Genomic DNA, 20773 nt, shown 5'->3' on the forward strand with positions numbered 1-20773 from the left:
CCCGCACATATCTGCGCGCTAGAACCTTCCGGCACGTATCCACAAACCGAGTGGGGCGGGGCCTCCGCCCAGACCTTGAAGGCGGCCAGGAGCCCCCTTGGTGCCCTTAACAAAGATGGCGGAAGACAGCCAATCGGGAAGCAAGCTGGCCGTTCGGCACCATGGGAAAGCGCGCTAGAGGGGGGGGGAGCGGGTGGCTTCTGCGCATGCGCCCCACCTATTGGCGACTAGGTGATGTTCCTGAGACGTAAATTTTGTCAGTCTGAGGGGCAGCGAGGAGCGAGGCGGTGGGCATTGACTTCCACTCCCTGTGCACTGAACGTTGCTTTATTCATTGGTTAATTTTCCTAACAGAGCGCTGTAAACCAAGGTTGGGATGACCCCTCCTAAGCGGTGTGGCTGGTGCCGGCGCAGCCTCAGGCCGCTCTCGTCAGCGCCAGCCTTGCCCCTTCTCCTTCCTCAGCTTCCCCAGACCATCTCCCCACGCTGGGCCAGGGGGTCTGGCCCTCGGAGGGGAAGGAGTTCCTGCGAGGGCCTGGGGGAGGGGCGGGGGGCGCTCTCCAGTGTTCGTTTGCGGGGCGTGGCGGTGGGTTATGGGCTGTGGTTGCCCGCAGGGTCCGTGCCCTCCAGTCCGTGGTCGCTGAGCGCCCCCTTGGCCATCCCTGCTTGTCACTGTGGACGGCGAGGCTGGGGCCCTGCGAGGCTATTTGTGGCTGCCCCCAGATGCAGGGCCGGCCTTTGGCCTCCTGCCCGGGCAGCCTCCCCGGCAGACACCAGGAACCCAATGCACCAGCCATACGCCTCCCACAGAGATGGGACTGCCAAAGCCTTGCTGAGGTCAGTCAGGAAGCGGGCTGGCCAGCACCGTGGGAGACTCAGACTGGGAAGGCCTTCACTGGGATCTACTGTCTTGATCCCCCACTTGTCATTTTTGTGTGGGGTGCTCAAATGGAGAGTTAACTTGATGAGAGGCTGACAGCACTGAAAAGGGGAGGGGGCGTTGGAAGCCTCAGGATTCACTCTCACCCTTAGCCTCCCGGGCCCATCCTGGAGCTGGGATCCCTGGAGGTAATTTCCCTGTGCTTTGTTTGCGTTGGAGGACAGTGGCTGGGTACCAAATCTCTGTCCTGAGAAGCTCTGAGTCACTGACAATCAGTAATTAAAGAGACAGCCAGTGGGTCCCAAGAGTTGCGGAAGTCTTGAGGTGGCCTCCCTGTCTACCCCTGAGTGGGAAGAGCTGTACTGACTCAGGCCATCCCTGAAACCTGGTGGGAAAAGCCAAAAGGTCCCAGTCTTGGAGATAGAAAGTCTAGAAGAGACTTTGACCCCCACCATAGCTCTAGCAACCTGCTACCTTGCTACTCCTTATAATGATCTAGACTTAACATTTTCATTTGGGAGCAAGTTCCCTACAGCTGGCTTCCCTGAAGTGTTAGGTCTCAATCTCTCCCCGCTTTTCTAATTTCTGCCCTGTCCGCATCTTCCCCACCCCCATCCCTTCCTGTCTCAGCTCTCACTGGACAGGTGAAGTTGGCACAGCTTATAGGATGGTAGATCCTATCATGGTGCCCAGCCCCTGGGGACTCCTAAGTAATTTGAGAGGCAAGGAGACCCTCTCCTGCTGCTCCCCCTCTTCCTAATTCTGAAATGAAAGCTCCCCAAATCCAGCCCAAGGTCTTTCTTGTAGCCTGGCTTTTTTGGGCATCTGGGTACTGGGAAAATGACTGTTACAAGGGACAGAAACTGACAGGGAGACACTGCGGGAGCCACACCTGCTGTGGGAAGAGGCATTACTTTGGGGTGACTGCCCCCAGCTGTTTCATCTTTTCTTCTGAGGCTTTGTCTGGAAGCAGGACCTCCACAGTGAAACTGACCTTCTTGGCATGAATGAAGCTGTAGGTGTTGTCGAACCGCAGGACATCTGAGGGGAGGCAGAAAACCAGACATTCAGGCAATTCTAACAAAGGACAGCGATTTTTGTTGTCTGAACAAGGCAATGTACGTAATGAGGACAAAGGTGACATAAGGAGTGGTCCCTCACCTTCTGAAACTTAAGTCAATCTGGGCTGACAAAATATTCACAGAGAGAAAGAAATATAAGACAGAACATGCTGAGCGCCTGATGAGTGAGACAACCACATCTGTCACAGCTTGCAAGGAGAGGGTCCTATAGACTGACATCATGTAAAAGGCTTTTCAGAGGAGTTAGAGCTTGAACTGGCGGGGCAGAATCAGTAGGAGCAGTTGTCACAGCAATAATAGTAATGGTAACAATGGCTGCCTAAGTGTCTCAGCCCTGGGTTGGTAATCTATATATATATTATATTATTGCTCAAAATAACTCTATGAATTCAGCATTAGTCCTGCTTGATAGCGTATAAAAAGGAGGTCACTGTGTCACACGGTGAGGAAGTGATGGAGCTGGAATTTCCCTCTGACCTGCATTGCTGCCTGACTTGGGCCCTGGGAAGATAAGCCCCGTTCAGTTTCTGGCGAAGGTAAAATATACAGAGTTGTTGAAACAGGAATGTATCCCACAGAAAGATAAATGGACAAAGAGGCGCACTGCACCCGTTCGTAATCATAAAAGATTAGGAAAACTCAAAATGGGCATGGGTTGGCAGAGAAGGCTTTGAAGCCTTGGCCGAGGAACAGACTGCTTTTAATCTAACCCCTTTCTTTTTGAGAAGTTGTTCCCTTTCAGTCGAACAGCCCTTCAAGAGAACAGAGTGTGAGAACAAAAACACTGGCTCTGCCTTTTCCCTATCCTGGTCTTCTCTCATTTTTCCCAGGGAGAAAAAAAAATTAAAACAAACCAAAAAAAAAAAAAAAAAAAAACAGTGTATTTATTCCTGAAATTTCACCTCTCCCCTTTCCTGCCCCTAGATAAAATGCATAGTTTAGACATTGGGTAGAAACACCACCCACACTTTCTTCATGGTGGGAATTATTATCGATCTTCTCTGCACCAGAGGTCTTTCAGAACCAATAGTCCCTCTGAAAAGAGGGACATTTCCTCACTGCCCTGGACGACAGAGTCCCAGCAACCAGAATCAGTCATGCTGGAGGAGAGGTCTGAGCTCCTTGGATCAAGCACCACAAGATGCTCTGCTTTGCATATTCTGCCCTCAGAAACAAGGAAGGGGCTGTTCAGAGGTCCGGGCCCAAAGGAAGTGGAGTTCATGAATTGCATGGTTCATTTTGACACTAATCATGTACTGATAGACCTGTAGAGCCCCCTCAGAGATGCTCCAGGCTAGGGATCCTCCACTTTTGTTGGGGAACTGACTCCCTTAAGAATCTGATGAACGCACACAACTTCAGATCCTCTGGAGCCCAACACGGACCCTTGGCAGCACTTGGGTGTGATCATCCCCTCTCATTTATATATGGAAACAAATACATATTCTAAATTAGCTTCCTTCTATTTCTCCTGATGGGAGATTATAGTGCTTTTTAAATTATGTGTTTAGGTGGGTTATATTACCCATGAATTTCATTTCAGAATTGTAAAGGGGATATTAGACACTGTATGTTATAAAAGAGAGGTGTTTGGTCTTTAAGATTTAGTCACTGCTCTGGGGAGTCCACAAACCCCAGACTAAGCCCTCCTGCTAAAGAAGTGCCTGGTTGGCTCAGTCGGTAGAGCGTGTGACTCTTAATCTCAGGGTTGTGAGTTCAAACCCCACATTGGGGATGGAGCCTACTTAAATAAGTACGTAAATAAAAAGACCTCCTGCTGTAGCCCATTCTTCTCATTTTAAGGAGAAGGAAATCAAAAGTAGTTATTTAGAGACACTTGCTCAAAACACTTGGGAGAGTTGGTGGTACAGGTGGACTCAGAAACCAGGCCTCCTGGAGCCTGGCTGGGCTCCCCAGCACTGCCTGGCAGTACTGTGGAGCCTTCATCCAGTGTTTTGGGTCTTCTAGACTACTTTATGCACTCCTGGTGGACAAAGTCCAGATCTTTTCTGCTGAGTCTTCTTCTTTCCTAATAGAGTATTCTACACTCAGGCCCTCCAGAAATTTTAGTCTAGAGAAAATAAGTGAAACCAATTCAGGTTTTGTTTCTCCTTCTCCCTACTTAAGCACACTTGGGCAAGCACCAGAATGGCCTGGGGAGGATTCATGTCCTCTTGCCATTGGAGGCTGGCACGGAGTTTTAATTTCACCACTGGGTGATTATGTTCCACTTTGCAGGGAGTCGCCTGGTTCTTCAAGGGCACTGCCCTCCCACAGGTGAGCTTGTAACCTAACATTGGCTTCTCTCTGGGCTCAGGTCTAACCTGAGCCATGGCTCCAGGCAACAGCTGATCCCACCTCATTGTTTTTACACCTGGGAAGGGGACGTGGGTGCTGTGACCTGCCTCTAATCCTCCTTGGAATGGACAAGAAGCAACTCCAAGTCAAAGTCCCGCAGGCAGATAAGTGGTCCATCTGGGAATGTAACGAAGAAGGGCTAAAATAAATCTGGGGTTTGCAAACCTAAGTCTGGTTATGTTGTAAGGTTCCCAGTCCTTTCTCAGGCTGCATCCTTCAGATACTGTAGACGTGCGATGCTGGAAAATGGGATTGGGCGCTGCTGCTGGGTACATGATCTCAGATAAATTACTTCCCTGGTCTGGGACTCCACTCTCGCCTCTGTCACATCGGGGACAGACCTGCTCATCTCTAGGATAGGTGATGGCCTAGAGATCTGGACCAGGACTCTAGGATTCCCTCACGTCTTCAGTCTTTTGGGGTGTACACAACCTACTTTGTGGGAAAGATACCATCCCTTCTCTATACCTCAGCTTCCCTGTCCATTAAAAAAAAAAAAAAAACAAGCTTAGGGGCGCCTGGGTGGCTCAGACCTTCAGCTCAGGTCATGATCCTGGGATCCTGGGATTGAGCCCCGTGTCAGGCTCCCAGCTCGGCGGGGAATTTCCTTGTCCCTCTCCCTCTACTTCTCCCCACCACCAACCCCTGCTTGTGCTCTTGCTACCCCCCCTCAAATAAATAAATAAAATCTTCAAAAAAAATTCAAGCTTCTATACAAAATATGGTCTGTGGATAATAGTATCCGGGCTGGTGTGCTAGGCCTTGTTCTTACCGAAGCTTACATTAATATGCCTTCTCCTCCAAGGACCTGGCTGCTTGCTCACTAACAAGAATACTCCCCCCAGCGAGCAATATCACAGAGCATCTATGAGGAAGGGGCAGTCGAGACTGAAGGTTGCCTGGCAGGTGGGGAAGTACGCAGCATTGGAGGTTGGGGTGATGGTGTAAGACATCTGGGGGCTAGCTCCGATATCTCTTGGTGATGCTGCCCTAGAAATGGGGCACAGGGCTTCTCCCATCTCCAGCACCATCTCCAGGATGGTCCTTCTCCCCACACAGGTCTTGCCCTAATGATAATGGTGTCTACAGTGTGTTGAGTGCTTGTTGTACACCAGGCATTAAGCTAAGTGCTGCCCATTTAATCATCATGTATCCCCATGAGGTAGAGAATTTGATCCCCATTGTAGCAATCAGGAAACTGAAGCACAGGGAGGCTAAGTCACTTGCCTAAGGACTAGTCAGTAGGCAAATCCAAGTCAGCTCGATGATAAAGCCCTTGCTCTCATTGATTTTCCACGTCTGGCACATTGGCTCTGATAGAAAGGAAACTGGAGATTTGAAGGGCTTTTTGTGTGTGTGTATGTGGTTTTTCTGCTTACAAATGTAGGACATGGTCATTGTAAAATAACCTAGTTGCAGAACTAGTGTAAAAAAATAAAACCCTCTAGAAGCTTCCTACCATCCCAGAGATAATCACCATCACAGTTAGCATACATTCCTCAGAATTCTTTTCAACGTATATCCTTTAAAAAAACAAAAAACAGAGAGTATGCCATATGCTATGTTTCATTCTTTGTTTTTTTCAACATGTATTAGACACTTTACATGTCAATTTTTCTCTCGAATGGGTATAATGTATTCCATGTACACATGGACCATAATTCATTTACATAATTCTTTAACAAGACGTTTTTAAGGCCATTTGGTTTATTGCCAGTTGCCCAGGCTGCTAGGAACATCCTTGTACCTCTATCTCTGTGTCTTTGTGTAAACATTTCTGTAGGATAAATTTCCAGAAGTAGAATTGCTGAAAGGGAATTTTAATCAAAACCGTGAAGTTGAGGGATGTAAAACACTTTCAAATGCCTGTTTGCCATTCTTATTCCTCCCGGCTAAACTTCCTGTTCGTGTCCTGTACTTGGTTTTTGATCAAGGTGGAGATAAGTGAAGCTCAGAGGGGTCAGGACTGGGCTTTTCAGCATTCTGCCTACCCTGGGATCCCTGCACCCACCGAGGCAGTTCTGCCTCTCTGACATCTGGGAAAGGAGCATTCCCCAGAAATGTCTGGTCATAGTCACAGATCCAGTTAAACTTGGACCGAGAGCAGGTGTTCTGAACCCTTGTGATCACCTAGCACCATGATTCACCTCGACCTGGAAGTATCAGGTCAGAGTCCCGCCCTGGTGCTAACCAGCTGGGCCCCCTGGTCATTTCACCTCTCCAAGCCTAGGTTCGTTCCCTCATCTGTATAAGGAGAGGGTTGAACACATGGAGGCCCACGTCTGATTCTCATAGTCTGCGAAAGAGGGACCTCACAGGCAGACAGCTAGGGCAGGGGCTTTAAGCCAGGACAGAGGTACTTACAGATGCCAGGATCAGTGCAGGTGAGGGTCCCATCCTCAGGGACCAGGTGGGCATTGTACCTCTGGTTGGAAAGCACCTCTGTCATCTCGCCTGCCCGCTGCCGCTCCCCCATCTTGGTCTTCAGGAAAATCCCAAAACCGATGTCGGAACCATCTGACATGAACTGCCACCTGCAGGGGACATCCGCCCATTCAGACCTGATAGTGTCTGTGTGTGCACTCTCTGGGGCTCCTGCCACCAGGGCTTCTCCCACCCCAGCCCGACCACTGGCACCTATGGCTGAAAGGCACAGGTGGCCTCTCAGGGTCCAGAACACTACCTGAGGACACAGCCAGGGAAGAGGATCTCATACTCCACTTGGTGGGAGGAGCCTCGAGAAATCTGCACACTGTGCTCATACTGCTGTTTCACCTGATCTCGCACATAATACTCCTTGGGAATGTCACCCCCATAGTTGATCTGGAAGCAAAGCACAGAGTGAACTGGAATGTGCATTTGAGCCAGGCTTCCCTGGTGCAATCCCTTGCCCCTCCGGGCCCTGCAGGGGACTACGCGGCCCATACCTTGGATTTGCACTTGGGGTTTCCATCAGGATCAGTCATGGTGCCCCCATACTCCACAGGCAGCTGGTCAGGGCTGATATATTTCAGTAAAACCTCCTTCCAGTTTGCTGGCAGCAGAGGGAAGGAAGGAGAAAAAAAAAAAGGATCACCACTAGGCAGGATTGCTTCACAGCCCTGGTGGTCAACACAAAAGGGGCAGGAAAAACCCATCTGCCCCACAGCCCAGAAAATGCAGACACTAGGAGCACATGATGTGCACGCAGCTCGGCAGGGGGTTCAGGAGGAAGCATCACCCAGAGGACTGCCCTTTCGCTGGACTAAGAATCAGAACACCTAGAGTCCTGTGTCCATTGCCTCTGGCCAGTTGAGCAACCTTAAGTAAAGTCACTTTATTCTGAGCCTGGTTCCTCCTGCCCCACATGGCTCCAGTGGGAGTGAGGTGACCTAACTGCTTGAGAGGGTGCTGTAAACTGTTAACTCCGTACACGTATGAGAGTATATGATCACCTCCCAGGCAGGTGGTACAAATATCTGGTGTGCAATCAGAGGGAACAGAGAAAAGAGGGAAGGGCATCCCACGCGGAGGGAACAGCATGTGAGGCAAGCAGGAGGGCCTGAGTCAACATGATCTGTCCTGGTTCAACTGAATTCCAAGAGGGTCCAACCACGTGTCCCATCCCCTGCTTTCACCTACACATAATTGTGCTCAATCGTGACTTACCGACTGCACCACAGTCGAGTAGCCCCTTAAACAGGGCTCCCTTGGCTTTGCCCCAGCCACGACTTCACTTCTGCTCTGTTTTTCAGGCTGTCTAGCTGTTGGTGACTCGGCTCTTCTTTTTTTCTTTTTTAAACAACCAAGCCCTTTCCTGACTAGGAGAGTTTGACTCTAGTGCAACCAATGCTGAGAACCACGTCACCACTCCGAATTCCTAAACTCGTATCAGCCAAGCACAATATTTTGATACTGGAAACCTTGCCATGCCGACTCTATAGCTGAAAATAGGCAGCAGCTCCAAGTCATGGGGTACGACCTGGGGTCCTCTGCTGCTGAGGCTGGCTGGAAGCCCACAGGGGCTGTCCAGGGTCTCCCAGCCCTCCGATTTCTAGGGTCCTGAGACCATACAACTCCTGGAACACAGCATCTGTGCTCTTGGGCGGGGATATAATCTGTGCTTCCTAAGCTCCCCTGACCAGCCAGAGTGAATGTCTTCCCTCCTCTGTTGGAGACCCGGTAGCTTCTGAGCCCAAGGCGGGCTTGGTTGAAAGGGTTGCAGGTGTGGGCGGGGAGAACAGCCTGCACCTCCTCCATAGTTCTACTGCCAGGAAACCCAACCAGCTCATGCTCACGGTGGGCGGTAGCAGCAGCAAAGCCAAAAATCATCAGAGCCTTTTGCTCAGATTTTGTATTTCTTCCCCCAGCTCAGCTGGAGGGTTGGAATAAGGCCAGAGGGGCCCTTCCCATCTTACAGAGAGAGTAACTGAGGCAACAGGAAGCCAAACTTGTTGCTGCCAGAGTTAGGACCAGAACCCAGAAGTTCTGAACTTTCCAGAATGCTTCACGCTACTCCCAGGGCTCACCAGCGCACATCGGGAAGATCTCCACTTTCCATGTGTCGCCTAATGGTGAACATTCAGAAACCTTCAGAATCCCTATTACCTACCCCCAAGCTCAACTCCATAGGCGGCACCAGGCCTGACATGAGGCGGTCCCAGTCTACCTTTCTGGCCTTTTCTTCCCACCGACTCCACTTAATGCTCCGGCAAAACTCAGCTCCTCTCTGTCCCTGGTTGGCTTGATTCCTGAGCATCTTCCTTGCTGGCTTCTTCTTGTGCCTTGATGTCCTCCCAGCTCCCTTGCATATCCAATCCCTGTCGAGTGTGGCCCTACCAAGCTCATTAACACCTCTTGCTCCGCCTGCCCTTGAACTCAGATAGTCCCCAGGGTTTGGCCTCTGCTCTTCCATGGGCAGTGTTTACTCTCAAGATCTTAGCTGCTGCCTATAATTGAGAATTTCCAAATTTCCAAACCGGAGTCCTCTCCTCAGCTTCAGGCTCATGTACCCTCAACATCTGTATATCTCACAGACTCCCAAACTCAACATCAAGGTTATGTCCCCCAGCTGAACAAATCGCACCAGTCATTGCAATACTCTGTTACTCACGCTAGACACCAGAAAGTCATTCTAGATTTCTCTTCCTCCCTTCCTACGCCCAGTGGATGGCATTCTGCTGTTCTACTTCCTAAGTAAGTCCCAAATCCCTCCTTTCCTCTCTATCTCTACCGCCATGGCCCCGGCTTAGGCTTGCAACAGCTCTTGCATATGGACTGTGGCCACGGTGTACAAACTGGTACCTGTCCTTCGCAAGCTTGCCAGTCAAATGTTTCTCCGTTTAAAGTCTGAGCCGGGTCCTCCCCCCACTCAGAACTCTTCTCTGGTTCCCAACAGCCCATGGAGCTGTGTCCCAGCTTCTCAGCACAGTGCCCTGGATTCTCCGTGCCCTGGCTCCCAGCTGCGTCTCTAGCTGCACCTCACCTCTTGCCACACCCTGGCCGTGCCATGCTCTCTCCGACTGCCTGAGCCACGGTGTATGAGGCCTTCGCTCAGTGCTATTCTTTCCACCCAGCGGCTTCCTGCCTGGCTTCATCTGGCTGCCTCTTACTCATGCCACAGCACTTGGCTGAGATCGGCATCCGCTCCCGCCTGGGTCGGGAGGGCTGAATGCCCCAGCTCCGTGTTCCTACCCACTTCTTGATTTCCTTCTTTTACATTTAACATATGGTGCTGCTACACATCTGTTTGCAGCTCCCCTGCCCCAAGAGGGCTAGGAGCTCCTCAGGGGACTCTGTATGATGCATCTTTGTCACCAAGTCCAGGGTTGGCCCATGGTAGGTATGCATCAAAGGAAGCCCCTCCTAGTTGCTCCTAACTAGAAGCAACCTCTCCACTCCTGTGGCCTCCGTGGTGCTTTGCCTCCATTTCCCGTAACTTTTCTAACCTGTATCCGTCGCTTTCTCTCTAAAGGCCTCTCTCCTGTTACACTGTCAGCTCCCTGAAGACAAGACTGGTGTTTCATTCATCTTTGCATCTACAGAGCTGAGCTCAGTACTTTCTTCTAGAGTGTCTGAGAGGAAGAGTCCTTGTGAAAACAGAGAGGAAGACCCTAGCCCGGCCCCCGCTTGCTCCAGGATCCCACTGCTACCAGCAGAGGAAGTCTTCGCCCTAGACACTTCTAAAGCTAGCCCCAATTTGGGCCACAGACCAACCGGTGGTGCTGAGAAGAGTCTGGGCTACTCACCCCCCAGGACCATGATCTTCTTGCGCGTGTCCTCACTCAGGAAGGGTTTGATGAGGTTATAGGCCACAGGAAACAGCTTGGGGGCTGGAACAGAGACCAGGCGATGAGAGACCGGGAGCAAGGCCCACTATGTCCCTGACAGTGTCCTCCACAGCCCCGTGTCAGGTCACAGGTTCCCCAGTGCTGTGGAGCCCACACAGGCAGCCCAGGGTGTAAAGCTTGACACGGGCACCTGTCTAACTTCCAGCTTCCCTGTCTGGACAGCGAGCGAGTCTAGCCTTCCTACGTCACCGGTCTGAGTGGTTCCAAGGAGGCAATAAATCCTAAAAGGTTTGTAAATTGCAAATCGGTCTGCCTATATCAGAGGTCCCTGGATCCCCTCCTCTGGCTCACCCCGTTCTACTCCCCCGAATCTGTCCCAGCAACATTGTTGGCCCCTCTTTCCCATCTGACTTCATTGCAGAGAGTTCCCAACTTACCTTTAACAATGAAAAGACGCTTCAGCGTTTCAGGGTAGTTTTCCTCGAACATACAGAGAAACTGTGGAAACAAAATTACTGAGTTCAGTGGGCTCAGACCTCTGTACCAGGGAGGCAGGCCCCGCCTCCTCCAGGCCAGACTCGGCCCCCATTGCCTCACCCACAGGGCCTCCTAGCAGAGGGGCCCACTCCCATTTCTCTCCTCTCCCACTCCCCTCCCAGCCCTGCCCCTCACCTCCCCATAGGCCTCCACCGCAGGCTTCCAGAGATGCTTGAGACCAAGCCCCTCGCAGTCATAAATCAGGGTGACGGTCTCCACCTTCTTCCCCACCTGCAGGGGACAGAGGAGCAGAAAGTCACAGTAGGCTGCCACACCGCAGAAGCCTACCCCAGTCCAGGGCAAGAAGCTGATGTGTTCATGTGCCCATATGGCGACCAGGTCTGGGCAGGGCCATATCTACAGTTTTCCAAATTGAGATAAGCACCCCAGGCCAGAATTCTGGCCTAGGCTAGTCACTCTTCCTGCCTAGGTGTCCCTGTTCTCATCCAGTAAACAACTGGGTAGATCTAGATTATATCTGAGGTCCCTTCTGTTCTGCAGTCTGACCAGGTGGCCTCCCTCTTCCTCTGTGCGCAGTGCCTGGTAGCGTTCCATCCGTGGGGCCTCGTGGGGCCACTGATCTGGTACACAGGCCCAGAGCCTCCCTGTCCACCCTAAGCCCTGAAGGGTGCCCATCTAATGCTTCTCTGCCTCCACGGGCTGTAGGGTCTCTGCACATACTAGGCCCTCAGTGCATGTTTGTGAATGACAGCGTTGAAATGCCCCCAAATTTATGACATCATTTTGCTGGATCCTTACATAGGCTAAAGAGGAAGGCAGGAGAGAAGATCAGGGTGGCTCCAGCACACTCCTTTGCCTTTTTCTCAGAGAGGGAATTACATATCCTTTTTTTTGAATACAGAGCTAGCGAAGCACAGACTCTCAGCTCATCTACACCAGTGGTACCCAAATACTTGCTCAAGGAGAGGCTGGTCCATGACAAAGATCTTACCAGTGCCCAGATGAACGAGAAAAGCAATGATACTGTAGTATGTTACTTACGAAACTAAATTTCTTTGATTTAAAGGACTGCCCTTTATTCCTAGACTATACCATTCCTATAGTTTTGGGAGTTAATTACGGCAATAGTAGCCAGTAAATTTTCCTTTTAAGTCCTTACTTGGAGAAAAATAAAAATCTAGCAACATGGGTCAGTCCCTAAAACTTGGAAATTTCACTCGTCCGTGAAATCCAAACGCCTGGGCCTCAGTCCTGAAGCTGTGCTTAAATCCCTGTGTGATACACCTGCTTCTGCTAGAACACCTCCACGGTGGTGAACTCATTCTCAACCGTGCTAAGCCCACTCGCCTTTTCAGTCTGGCGGGCACACTCCTGCAGGAGCCGCTCACAGTCCCGCATCTTGGTCTTGAGCAAGTCCTGTTTGGTGGCTGAGAGGAGCAGTCCCTTGGCATCCAGAGGTCCAATGACATCGTACCAGATGGGGCAGCCGTCCAGGTCATAGCCACACATGCCCCCTGACAGATACTGCTGGACCACCTGGGCAAAGACACAGAGGGGGCACCTGGTCAGCAGGCCCGGGGGTGGCCAAGCCTTCCCTGTATCCCGGGGCCTTCCTATGGGTTCATCAGGCTCTCCCTCCACACCCTTTCCCCCTGGGTGCCAATGGATACCCACTCTGGGAACCATTAGAGCTCACTTGGCATCGTCAGACCTTTGCTCTTGAGGGTCCCAGTCTGACAGACTCAGGACACAGACTGTGGGTGCAACAGACCTAACTAACACAGGGGTGGGGCAAGATCATTTGTCCTCACCTCTGGAGGCTGCCAGCTTGTGATGTTGTCGATGTCCTTTTGCTTTCGGAACTCCACGTGCTGAAAACATAGTCAAGGCTTTTAAAAAATGTGGGGGTAGTGGAACCCTTTATAGGCATCTAGCAACAGATGACACCGTGTCCCAGGTACATCATGAGAAGGCAAGTGGCAGGATTGGAAAAGAGGCACTGCCTGTTTTAGAGATCTGGGCAGAACAGATTGTAATTCTTAGCTGGCCCAGAACTGAGAAAGCTCTGTCTTTCCAGGGAAGGGAATGCACTTTGTCCCAAAGGGATAAGGCAACAACAGTGGCCAGCTAATACTCAGATATGCCACACGAGCCAGAGGCTGTGATCGGGTGGGCAGAGTGGGCAAAGCAAATCCAAGCCCAGTGTGATTCTGATGGGTGGGAACTGAGGCAACAGTGGGCTATGGAGCCAAATGGAGCTCACCTTCCGGAGCATGGCCTCAGACTTCTGCAGGTCGAAGTTTCTTGCTGTAACAGGGAAATGTGGTCAGGGTTAGACCAGTGGGCTGGGCGTCCAAGGACAGGGAGATTTCTCTATTCTCATGCTGGGGCTGGTTCTTCTCCATCTTCACCCCAGCTGACTCCCAGATCACCCCACATGCAGAAGCTTAATAGGAGGACTTTCTCTGGGGGCTTCTGGAACACCATAGCCCCTGAAGAGCAGGTCAAGGACCAGGGCAGGTGGGTGCAGCCTTGTAATATCGCGGTCAAAAGAATTTTACCCTAGTGGATGCAAGAGGTGAAAGATCTTATCTCCTCTCAGGGAAAGTGAACCCTGGACCCCCTTATCATTCAGCCTTCCCCCTTTACACAAAGTTAATCTCCTTCACGGTCTAACATCCAGTTCTGAGAACTTGACCTACAGTTCAACGATGAACACAGCTGCCCTGTCATCTGGGGTGGATCTGGCAGGCCATCCCAGTAGGATAGAGGGGTTGATGAGCCTCCAGTCAACCTTGCCATATTTTCAAAGGACCCACGCATACCCTAATGGGACACAGAGGGACCTCCTCCTGGGGTTCCTGGAAAGCTTCAGAATTAAAGTCCACCTGGGCCACGTCTTCATTTCATGCTCCAACCCCAAGTCATCCTGCTCAAGCTTGAACACAAAGACCTCACTGCCCCCCAAAAGCCACCTGCTTCCAGGTAATCCGAGCAGTCATTTGCACTCAGCACTCATTGTTACGCTGAGCAGAGATCCACTGCCAAGACACTCAGAGAGTACGGTCCCTTCCTCAGCCATGTGACAAACTTTCCAATACGGGTGAATTCCGTGCTGCCACCTGCGTCCCCTCGGCTGTCACGTTGCCCATCCATGCATCCTTCCTCTGACCATTCCTCATGGCCTGGTTTCAAGTCCATCCACAGAACTTCCCTTTGGATGTTTTCCAGTCTGCAAGTGCCCTACTTAAAAAGTGCACCCTCCAGAACCGAGCACGGCACCAGGTGTTGCCTACCCTTCTCCGATAAAGCCTAAGAACTTTCTTGGCCACAGTCATACCCCTAACTCAGATGGAGCTTACAGTCAACTGAACCTCCCAAATCCTTTTCAGCTGTGCCGCTGCTAAGCCTCCTTCCTATATGTTGTGAGGTGGTTTTCTGGATCCATCCCTATCAGATTTCATCTTGTTACAGTTAGCTCGCTCCATTTCATCCTTTAAAGAGTTTCTGAGATCCAGACTCTGACCAATTTTGCCAACTGACCTATGAACTGTCCCTCCCAGCCGTATGTCCTCTGTGGATCTGATTGACATCGAGATCTGCTGACGGCCCTGGGACCTGTGCCAGACAGGCTGCCCTCCGGACTGTCACCGGTCCCTTAATCACTGATCTCTGGGAGTGGCCAAGCACATTCCCTGACTCTGCTATCACGAAATCCACTCCACTGTCCTGCACCCAAAGGGTGCATCAAGAGATTTGACCAATGCCATGCCCGTCATTGGTGCTGGACACACATTCGTAGAAACGAACGGCCTTTACTCTTAGGAAGTTTCTTCTGATGGAGACCTTTCACGCGCCATCATGGCAGCAAGGGGCAGCTTTTAGAGGAACATAATCTGGGTTTGCATCTCAGCCCTTTCCCTTTCTCCCAGTCTGACCTTGGACGAGATACTGCACATCTCCGAATGAATCACCTAATGATCTAGAAACGCATGAAAGATACAAAGCAACATACTCTCACAATGGGGGAGCCCAGTTGGTCTGTGAAAGTGGGAATGCTCCATAGGAACAGAAGTGGTGGTGAAGTGTGAGCCCCCTTTTCTCCGAACGGCTCTCCAGTTCACCCGTATCTGCCAGGGTCCAACACCCAGGGTCTTCTTTCAGGGCCCTCCCCAAGTTGCCACTTGGCCCTGGCAGTACCCGGCCTGGTGCCTCCCCATGCCTGCTGAGTCAGGCCTCTCCAGGGCTCCTATGCCCTGGTCAGGGGCAGATCAAAGCTTGGCTTAGGGAACTGCCAGAGAAAATGACCTAGGAGCAGCTGTCCTGGGTTCTGATTTGATCACTTCCGAGTCCTGGAGGAGACTTCAACCTGCTTTGCCCCCTACCTACCCGACACACACACAGCTTCTACCACCTCCTTGTTTTCATTTGGCCGTCAGGCGCCCCTTGCTGGGAAGCCCAGAGCTCAGCCCCAGGCAGGGGGAAGCAGTAGAGATTTTTGTGCCTGCTCTCAGGGCTGGGGGTCGAGGGCAGCAGAAAACTGAATCCATGTGACGGGAAGCGGCCAAGAGTGTGAGCCCAAGCTCATACCTAGGTTAAAGACATTTTGCTAGCATGCACTTTGAAAATGTTTACTTTAGAATTAAAGGTAGAGAGGGAAAAGGTTTCCTTAAAAAAAAAAAAAAGAAAAAAAGGCAACAAAAACCCTAATTGAAATTCACAGTAGAGTCTGACCAGGCCTGAGCTTCTGCCCAGGAAATGTGAGGCACAAGTTAAGTACTGAGGAGACACTTCCTCTGTCTGAAGAGGCTGAGCTTGGCTGGGGTGGGGGGGTGGGGGGGGGCAGCTGTGGCTTACTGGAGAGAATGCTGGCCTGGGAGTCTGAGGCCCTAGGTTTCCGCCCTGATTCAGCTTCTCATTAGCTGTGTGCCCTCAGGTACGTGCGCTCCCCTCTCTGAGCCTCCGCCTCTGAGCCTCTGCTGTTTCGTCTGGCAAATGAGGATGACAATAATGCTTTGAAATTCTTGCAAAGAGAGGGGTTATCCCAGGACTGGGGTGTTGGGAATGTCTGGGAAACCAACTGCCAGGAGCCCGAGCAGCCTCCTCTCAGATAAAAGAGCTGTGTTATTGTTCGGCTCTCTGAAACCACAGGTCTCTACCTACCAGCAGCTCGGTGGTGTGTTTGATCATCTTGCAGCTGGCTCTTTAAGGCAGCACAGCCATCCCACACTGCCTACACACCCGCTTCTAGCTACAGCCCTTCAGCAAATGCTGGACCAAAATATCCTCCAGCCCTGGACTGACTCCACTGCGCCCCCGTACTGCCTCTTCACCCAATCTGAGTGGGCTGGTGGGGGGAGGGAGTGTCACAACATTTGGGGGGGAAAGGGGCAAGTGACACCTCCAGAGGCACACAGTGCCCCACATGGCTTTCCCAGCTGCACCTGCCCTGGGGTGCCTACTAGCAGTCCCTCAGAGTGTGCCAGCTCCATTTCTGGGCAGAAAAGAAAAATACAACCATTCACCTGTCCCAAGACCCCTAGGGGATGTACGTGTGTGTCTGTGTCTATAAATAACTGGACATGATACGTATTTTAATACGTTGGGCTATGATTCTACAATACAACTGAATCTCTGTTAACCTAACGCAGTGGAATTTTCTCTATTATTTCAGTGTCTGGTAATAAAGTTTCTATAAAGAAAAAAAAGTGTGTCACAGGAACCAGAGAGGGTGGCACATGACTTTAACCACAGGAGAGGAGAAGAGAAAAAAGAAAGGAGAGATTTCAGGAGTCGGGGCATGGGGTTGAGTTGGACTCTGATACTAGTGGAAAGCTGTCCCCTTCATTAGTGCATGCAGAGTTCTATCATGTTACATCTTGCAATAAGCAGGGCACCCTGTCTGGTCCTGTTCTACCGGAGGGGAGCCTAAAGCAGATGTGCGCCCCTGGTCCACATGCCACAGCCAGGCCAAGGCAAGCTGGAACTAAAACATGGGGCTCTGGAGCCGGGTGGTGGCTTGAGGGCAGTCTTGTCAACTGAGGCCAGGCTGAGTGCCCCCCATCTTTTCCCCCCATGCCCTCTGGCCCTCCTGCAAGCTGCCTAAACTGCTGGTCTGTCACCCCAAAAGGCCACAGAGGGGGCCAGCCTCTCCCAGGGGCCTGCACTCTGGTTCTAAACTTGGCTCTGCGCTGACTTCCCACGTGGCTGGGTCTTCCTGGGCTTTTCCTCAACCCACTTCCCCAAGCCCATCAGCAGAGTGGATTTATCAAATGGAGAGAAAGTGCACCGGGCTGGGAGTCAGCCCACGAGCTCCAGTCTTCTCTCTGCCTGTGGCTCAGGCGCTGTGTGACCTGGAGCAAGTTACTTCACCTCTCTAAGCCCCAGTGTTGTTATTCCACCCAATAGGAGGGTCAAGGCTATGTAATTGCCCAGGGCCCTTTTGGTTCTAAAGGTTGAATTCTCCAGATTCTCAGATTGCCAGGGGCAGGGTTTCCAGAGGGTGCCATTCTGCTACCCAGAACCAGCCCCTGACCCAGCCTCCCACAGCCCCTCTTCCCTCACCTCGGAGCCAGCGCAGGAGAAAATAGTCATCTGGATTCGGCAGGGTGGGCAGCACATCCTGGACATTCTCCCGGAACTGTAGGGAGAGGTAGGAGGGTGAGTGGCAGGTCCCCCCCTGACCACCCTCTGCCTGGGGCTCTCCACAGGGACTCTGCTGACCCCTCTTCAACATGGGTCAACTCTGCAGACACTGGCTGAGCATGTGGGCTGCATAGTGCACTCTGTTGCCTCAGTGGAGAGCAAGGAGGAGGCAGGAAGGGAGTAACACATGACCCCTGCCCGGCTGTGCGCACTTGCACACTCCAGTGTGGCGGGCGGCCATAGGCGATCCCAGCTAACTGTGATAGTGGACACTCGGGGAGCGTGCCACAGTCAAACCTGTCCATTCGCCAAGCATTCCCTGTGTGCCCAGCACTGAACTTGGCACTTATCTTATTCATGCCTCACTCAAGAGTCCCTAGAGGTATTACTGTCCCCATTTTACAGATGAAGAAATTAGAGCTCAGAGAGGCTAAGTAACATGCCCAAGGTTGAACAGCTAGTAATCAGTAGGGCTGGGATGCAAACCCCCGTCTGTCCGAGGCCAGAGCAGGCACACTTTCCACTGGGGTCTTTGGCCCCTTAGTAATGGACTGGTGAGCAATGGGCTGAGGGAGCAGAGGGAAGGAAGAGTTTGATTGTGACAGGCCCAGGAAGATGGTGGTCTCAGACGACTTCAAAAAAACATATTTGTGTTGGGCTTGAAGGACTTCAAAGGTAGCAGGAGGAGGGAGGAGGGCAAACCAGGTGGAGGGAACAGTTCTAACAGGAAGCCACGACGGGGGAAAGTGCAGGGAGTGCGAAACAAGGGATATGGACGGTGACCCCAAGGGGTGGCCATGTCCACCTCCAACTGCTCCCTACCCTGTGGGTGTGCTCACCCCCACACGCTCTCCCCATGCCTCCTGCTCCCAGTCCCTCACCTTTCTCTAGTCACTGACCTACAGGGCAGCCACAGAGGGGACCAATGAGGACCTGCCACCTCTGCCCCTTGCCGAGGTCAGCCGGGGACTCAGACCATCCCATCCCATCCCCCAAACAGCTCCCAGACTCCCAGGGAAACTGCTCCTCCAGGGCCCAGGCATGAAGCCACCCCTCACCAAGGACCCTACCCAGCCCCTGGTTTCCAGTTTAATCACCACCTAATCCCTCCTCTGCCTGACTTCCCCTGCAGGTCAGCAGTAAAACCTGAAACCTCCCTATCCAGCCTCCTTGGGATGGGGGAGGCCCAGCCTGGGGCAAAGCCTTCATGGGGTTGGCGTCTCAGCTCCACTGCCATGGCAGGAGACATCTGTCCCACCAGCAATGGAGAACTACTTGGCTGTGGAGCCTCCAAACCTTGAGACCAGACCCCATCAATTCTGGGTCAGAGTACAGCCAACCTCCCCTCTGAGGCCCCAGGGGCACAGGTGTCTCGTCCAAGGTCACAAGGTGAGCTAAGGATCTAAGAGTAGATTCAGATGGTGGACAGGGGGTCCAGCCTTCAAACTGTTGCCACCTCCTCTGCTCAGGTGCCAAGGCAAAGCCAGGCTTACCTCCTAGCCTTCTGAAGAGCATCTGCCCAAACCGCCAGCCAGGGAGGGACCTGGATTGCAGGATGCGGGGGCCGGGGGGGGGGGGTGCTGGTCTGAGCTCAAACTAACCTCAACCCAGTGAGTCACTCGTAGGATCCCAGGCTTCACACACGAGGGTGCTCCCTTCAACATCGTGGGATCCAACCCCTCATTTCATTTCATCGAGGAGCACACTGAGAAGGATGGTTTTGCCCAAGGTCGCAGAGAGACTTGGTGCCCCAGCAGGGGCTCTCCAAGTACCCTAAGGAGCTGTCAGGGCCCAGTTCATGGTGCCAGCGCCCCTGCAAGAGGAAAACCTCCCGGAAATGGGAGGAAACCCGGGGCCCTAGCCCTGCCCCCAGGGCCCGGCTGCCAGTCTTAATGAATATTGTCTTTGTGCCCTCGGCTGCCTCCGAGAGCTTCCAAGCAACCACTTCTTCCCAGGTGGCCCCGCCAAGGGCTCGCTCAGCGCTGAGGCTGGGGTAGCCAAACTTCCCCCGGGCCTCCTCCTCGGCTGGCCCAGGGAGGGCCGGACGGGCCGCGGGGGCGAGGGGCGCGAGGCGTCAGGTGCCGCCGGCCGCAGCTCCCTCCTCCGCCCGCCGGTCCCGCACCGTCGTCCGCTTCCCCCCACCGCGCCCGGCCCCTTCCCCGCTCGCTGCCGCGGGAGGGCGACGCCCCGGCCCGGCCCGGAGCGGGGGCCGAGCCAGGGTGACGGCTCACCTTGGCCAGTGCCTCCTTCTGTTTGGGGCTCAGATCGCCGACTCTGCCGCTCATCGTGGTTCGGGCTCGGGGCGCGGCGGTTGCGGCAGCCGATGGAGCACGGGCTCGTTCTCTGCCGCGGGAGTAAAGTCCCAGCCTTTTGCCCTGGCCGCGGCGCTGGCTGCCAAGCCCCGCCTCTTAAAGGATCCCGAAGGGTGGAGTGGGGAGGGATGCGCTGGGCGCTGAAGCCTCCGGCGCGTCCCTCTCTGTCCTCCTGAAGGCGGAGACCCTGGCACTAGGCGAGCAGGAGGGTCCACCCGGGCCGAGGCCAGCGGACATTAGAAAGCCAGGAAGTCTGGGTTCTAGTCTCAAATTTATCCTTAGCTCACCTTGTGACCTTGGACGAGACACCTGTGCTCCCGGGGCCTCAGTTTCCCCATCTAGATGCTATCAAATGAGCTGTCCGGAGATGGGGTCCCCTAGTGCAGAACCTCACTCCCCCAGACGGGAGGGAGCTTGCCCCGTGCCACTGTGGGGGGCCAAGTCCTGAAGCCTAGCATCGCCCTGCGATGGACTGCGCGAGGTATTGGCCATTTCTCTCTGCGGTCTTTGACCTTTTCCTGTTTGCCACGGGTTTTGGTCCACTGCTGCCAACCCAACTTGGGGCCTCTCGGTGTTGACATGCTTTCTCCTCCACCTGTGAGGCAGGCAGGCCTAGGGGACAAGGAAGCACAGACCCCGTCTCCCGGCCCAGGGCCCTGACCTCTGCTTCTGACCTTCCCAGCTCTCCAAGAGCTGCTCCAAAGGTGCTCACAGCCTCAGCGGGCAGGG

The 20773-nt window shown here is 53.0% G+C and overlaps 1 protein-coding gene across 1 annotated transcript; it reads right to left on the reverse strand.

Moving 5' to 3' along the window:
- Positions 1-327: 327 nt before the first annotated feature.
- Positions 328-20086, reverse strand: SEC14L2 (SEC14 like lipid binding 2). Its single transcript, XM_028124787.2, has 12 exons — positions 19964-20086; positions 17652-17727; positions 13351-13394; positions 12899-12958; positions 12435-12623; positions 11262-11357; positions 11027-11087; positions 10548-10631; positions 7248-7354; positions 7004-7143; positions 6685-6854; positions 328-1921 (listed from the first exon to the last, which is right to left on the reverse strand). Exons 1-12 carry the CDS (start codon positions 20015-20017, stop codon positions 1791-1793), a joined length of 1212 nt encoding a protein of 403 aa, XP_027980588.1. The 5' UTR covers positions 20018-20086; the 3' UTR covers positions 328-1790.
- Positions 20087-20773: the final 687 nt, after the last annotated feature.

The sequence above is a fragment of the Eumetopias jubatus genome, unplaced genomic scaffold (assembly GCF_037043125.1).
Source record: "Eumetopias jubatus isolate StellerSeaLion01/CBP00866 unplaced genomic scaffold, mEumJub1_p1.0 scaffold_16, whole genome shotgun sequence".
NCBI lineage: Eukaryota > Metazoa > Chordata > Mammalia > Carnivora > Otariidae > Eumetopias > Eumetopias jubatus.

What these genes read in the sequence shown, in the direction of transcription:
- SEC14L2 (XM_028124787.2), bottom strand. Translation starts at nt 20,017, where the DNA reads ATGAGCGGCAGAGTCGGCGATCTGAGCCCCAAACAGAAGGAGGCACTG. An exon ending in TCTCCTGCGCTGGCTCCGAG is followed by an intron (nt 13,395 to 17,651) that starts GTGAGGGAAGAG and finishes TCCCTGTTACAG; the next exon opens with CAAGAAACTTCGACCTGCAG. An exon ending in CTGCACTGATCCTGGCATCT is followed by an intron (nt 1,922 to 6,684) that starts GTAAGTACCTCT and finishes GCCTCCCCTCAG; the next exon opens with ATGTCCTGCGGTTCGACAAC.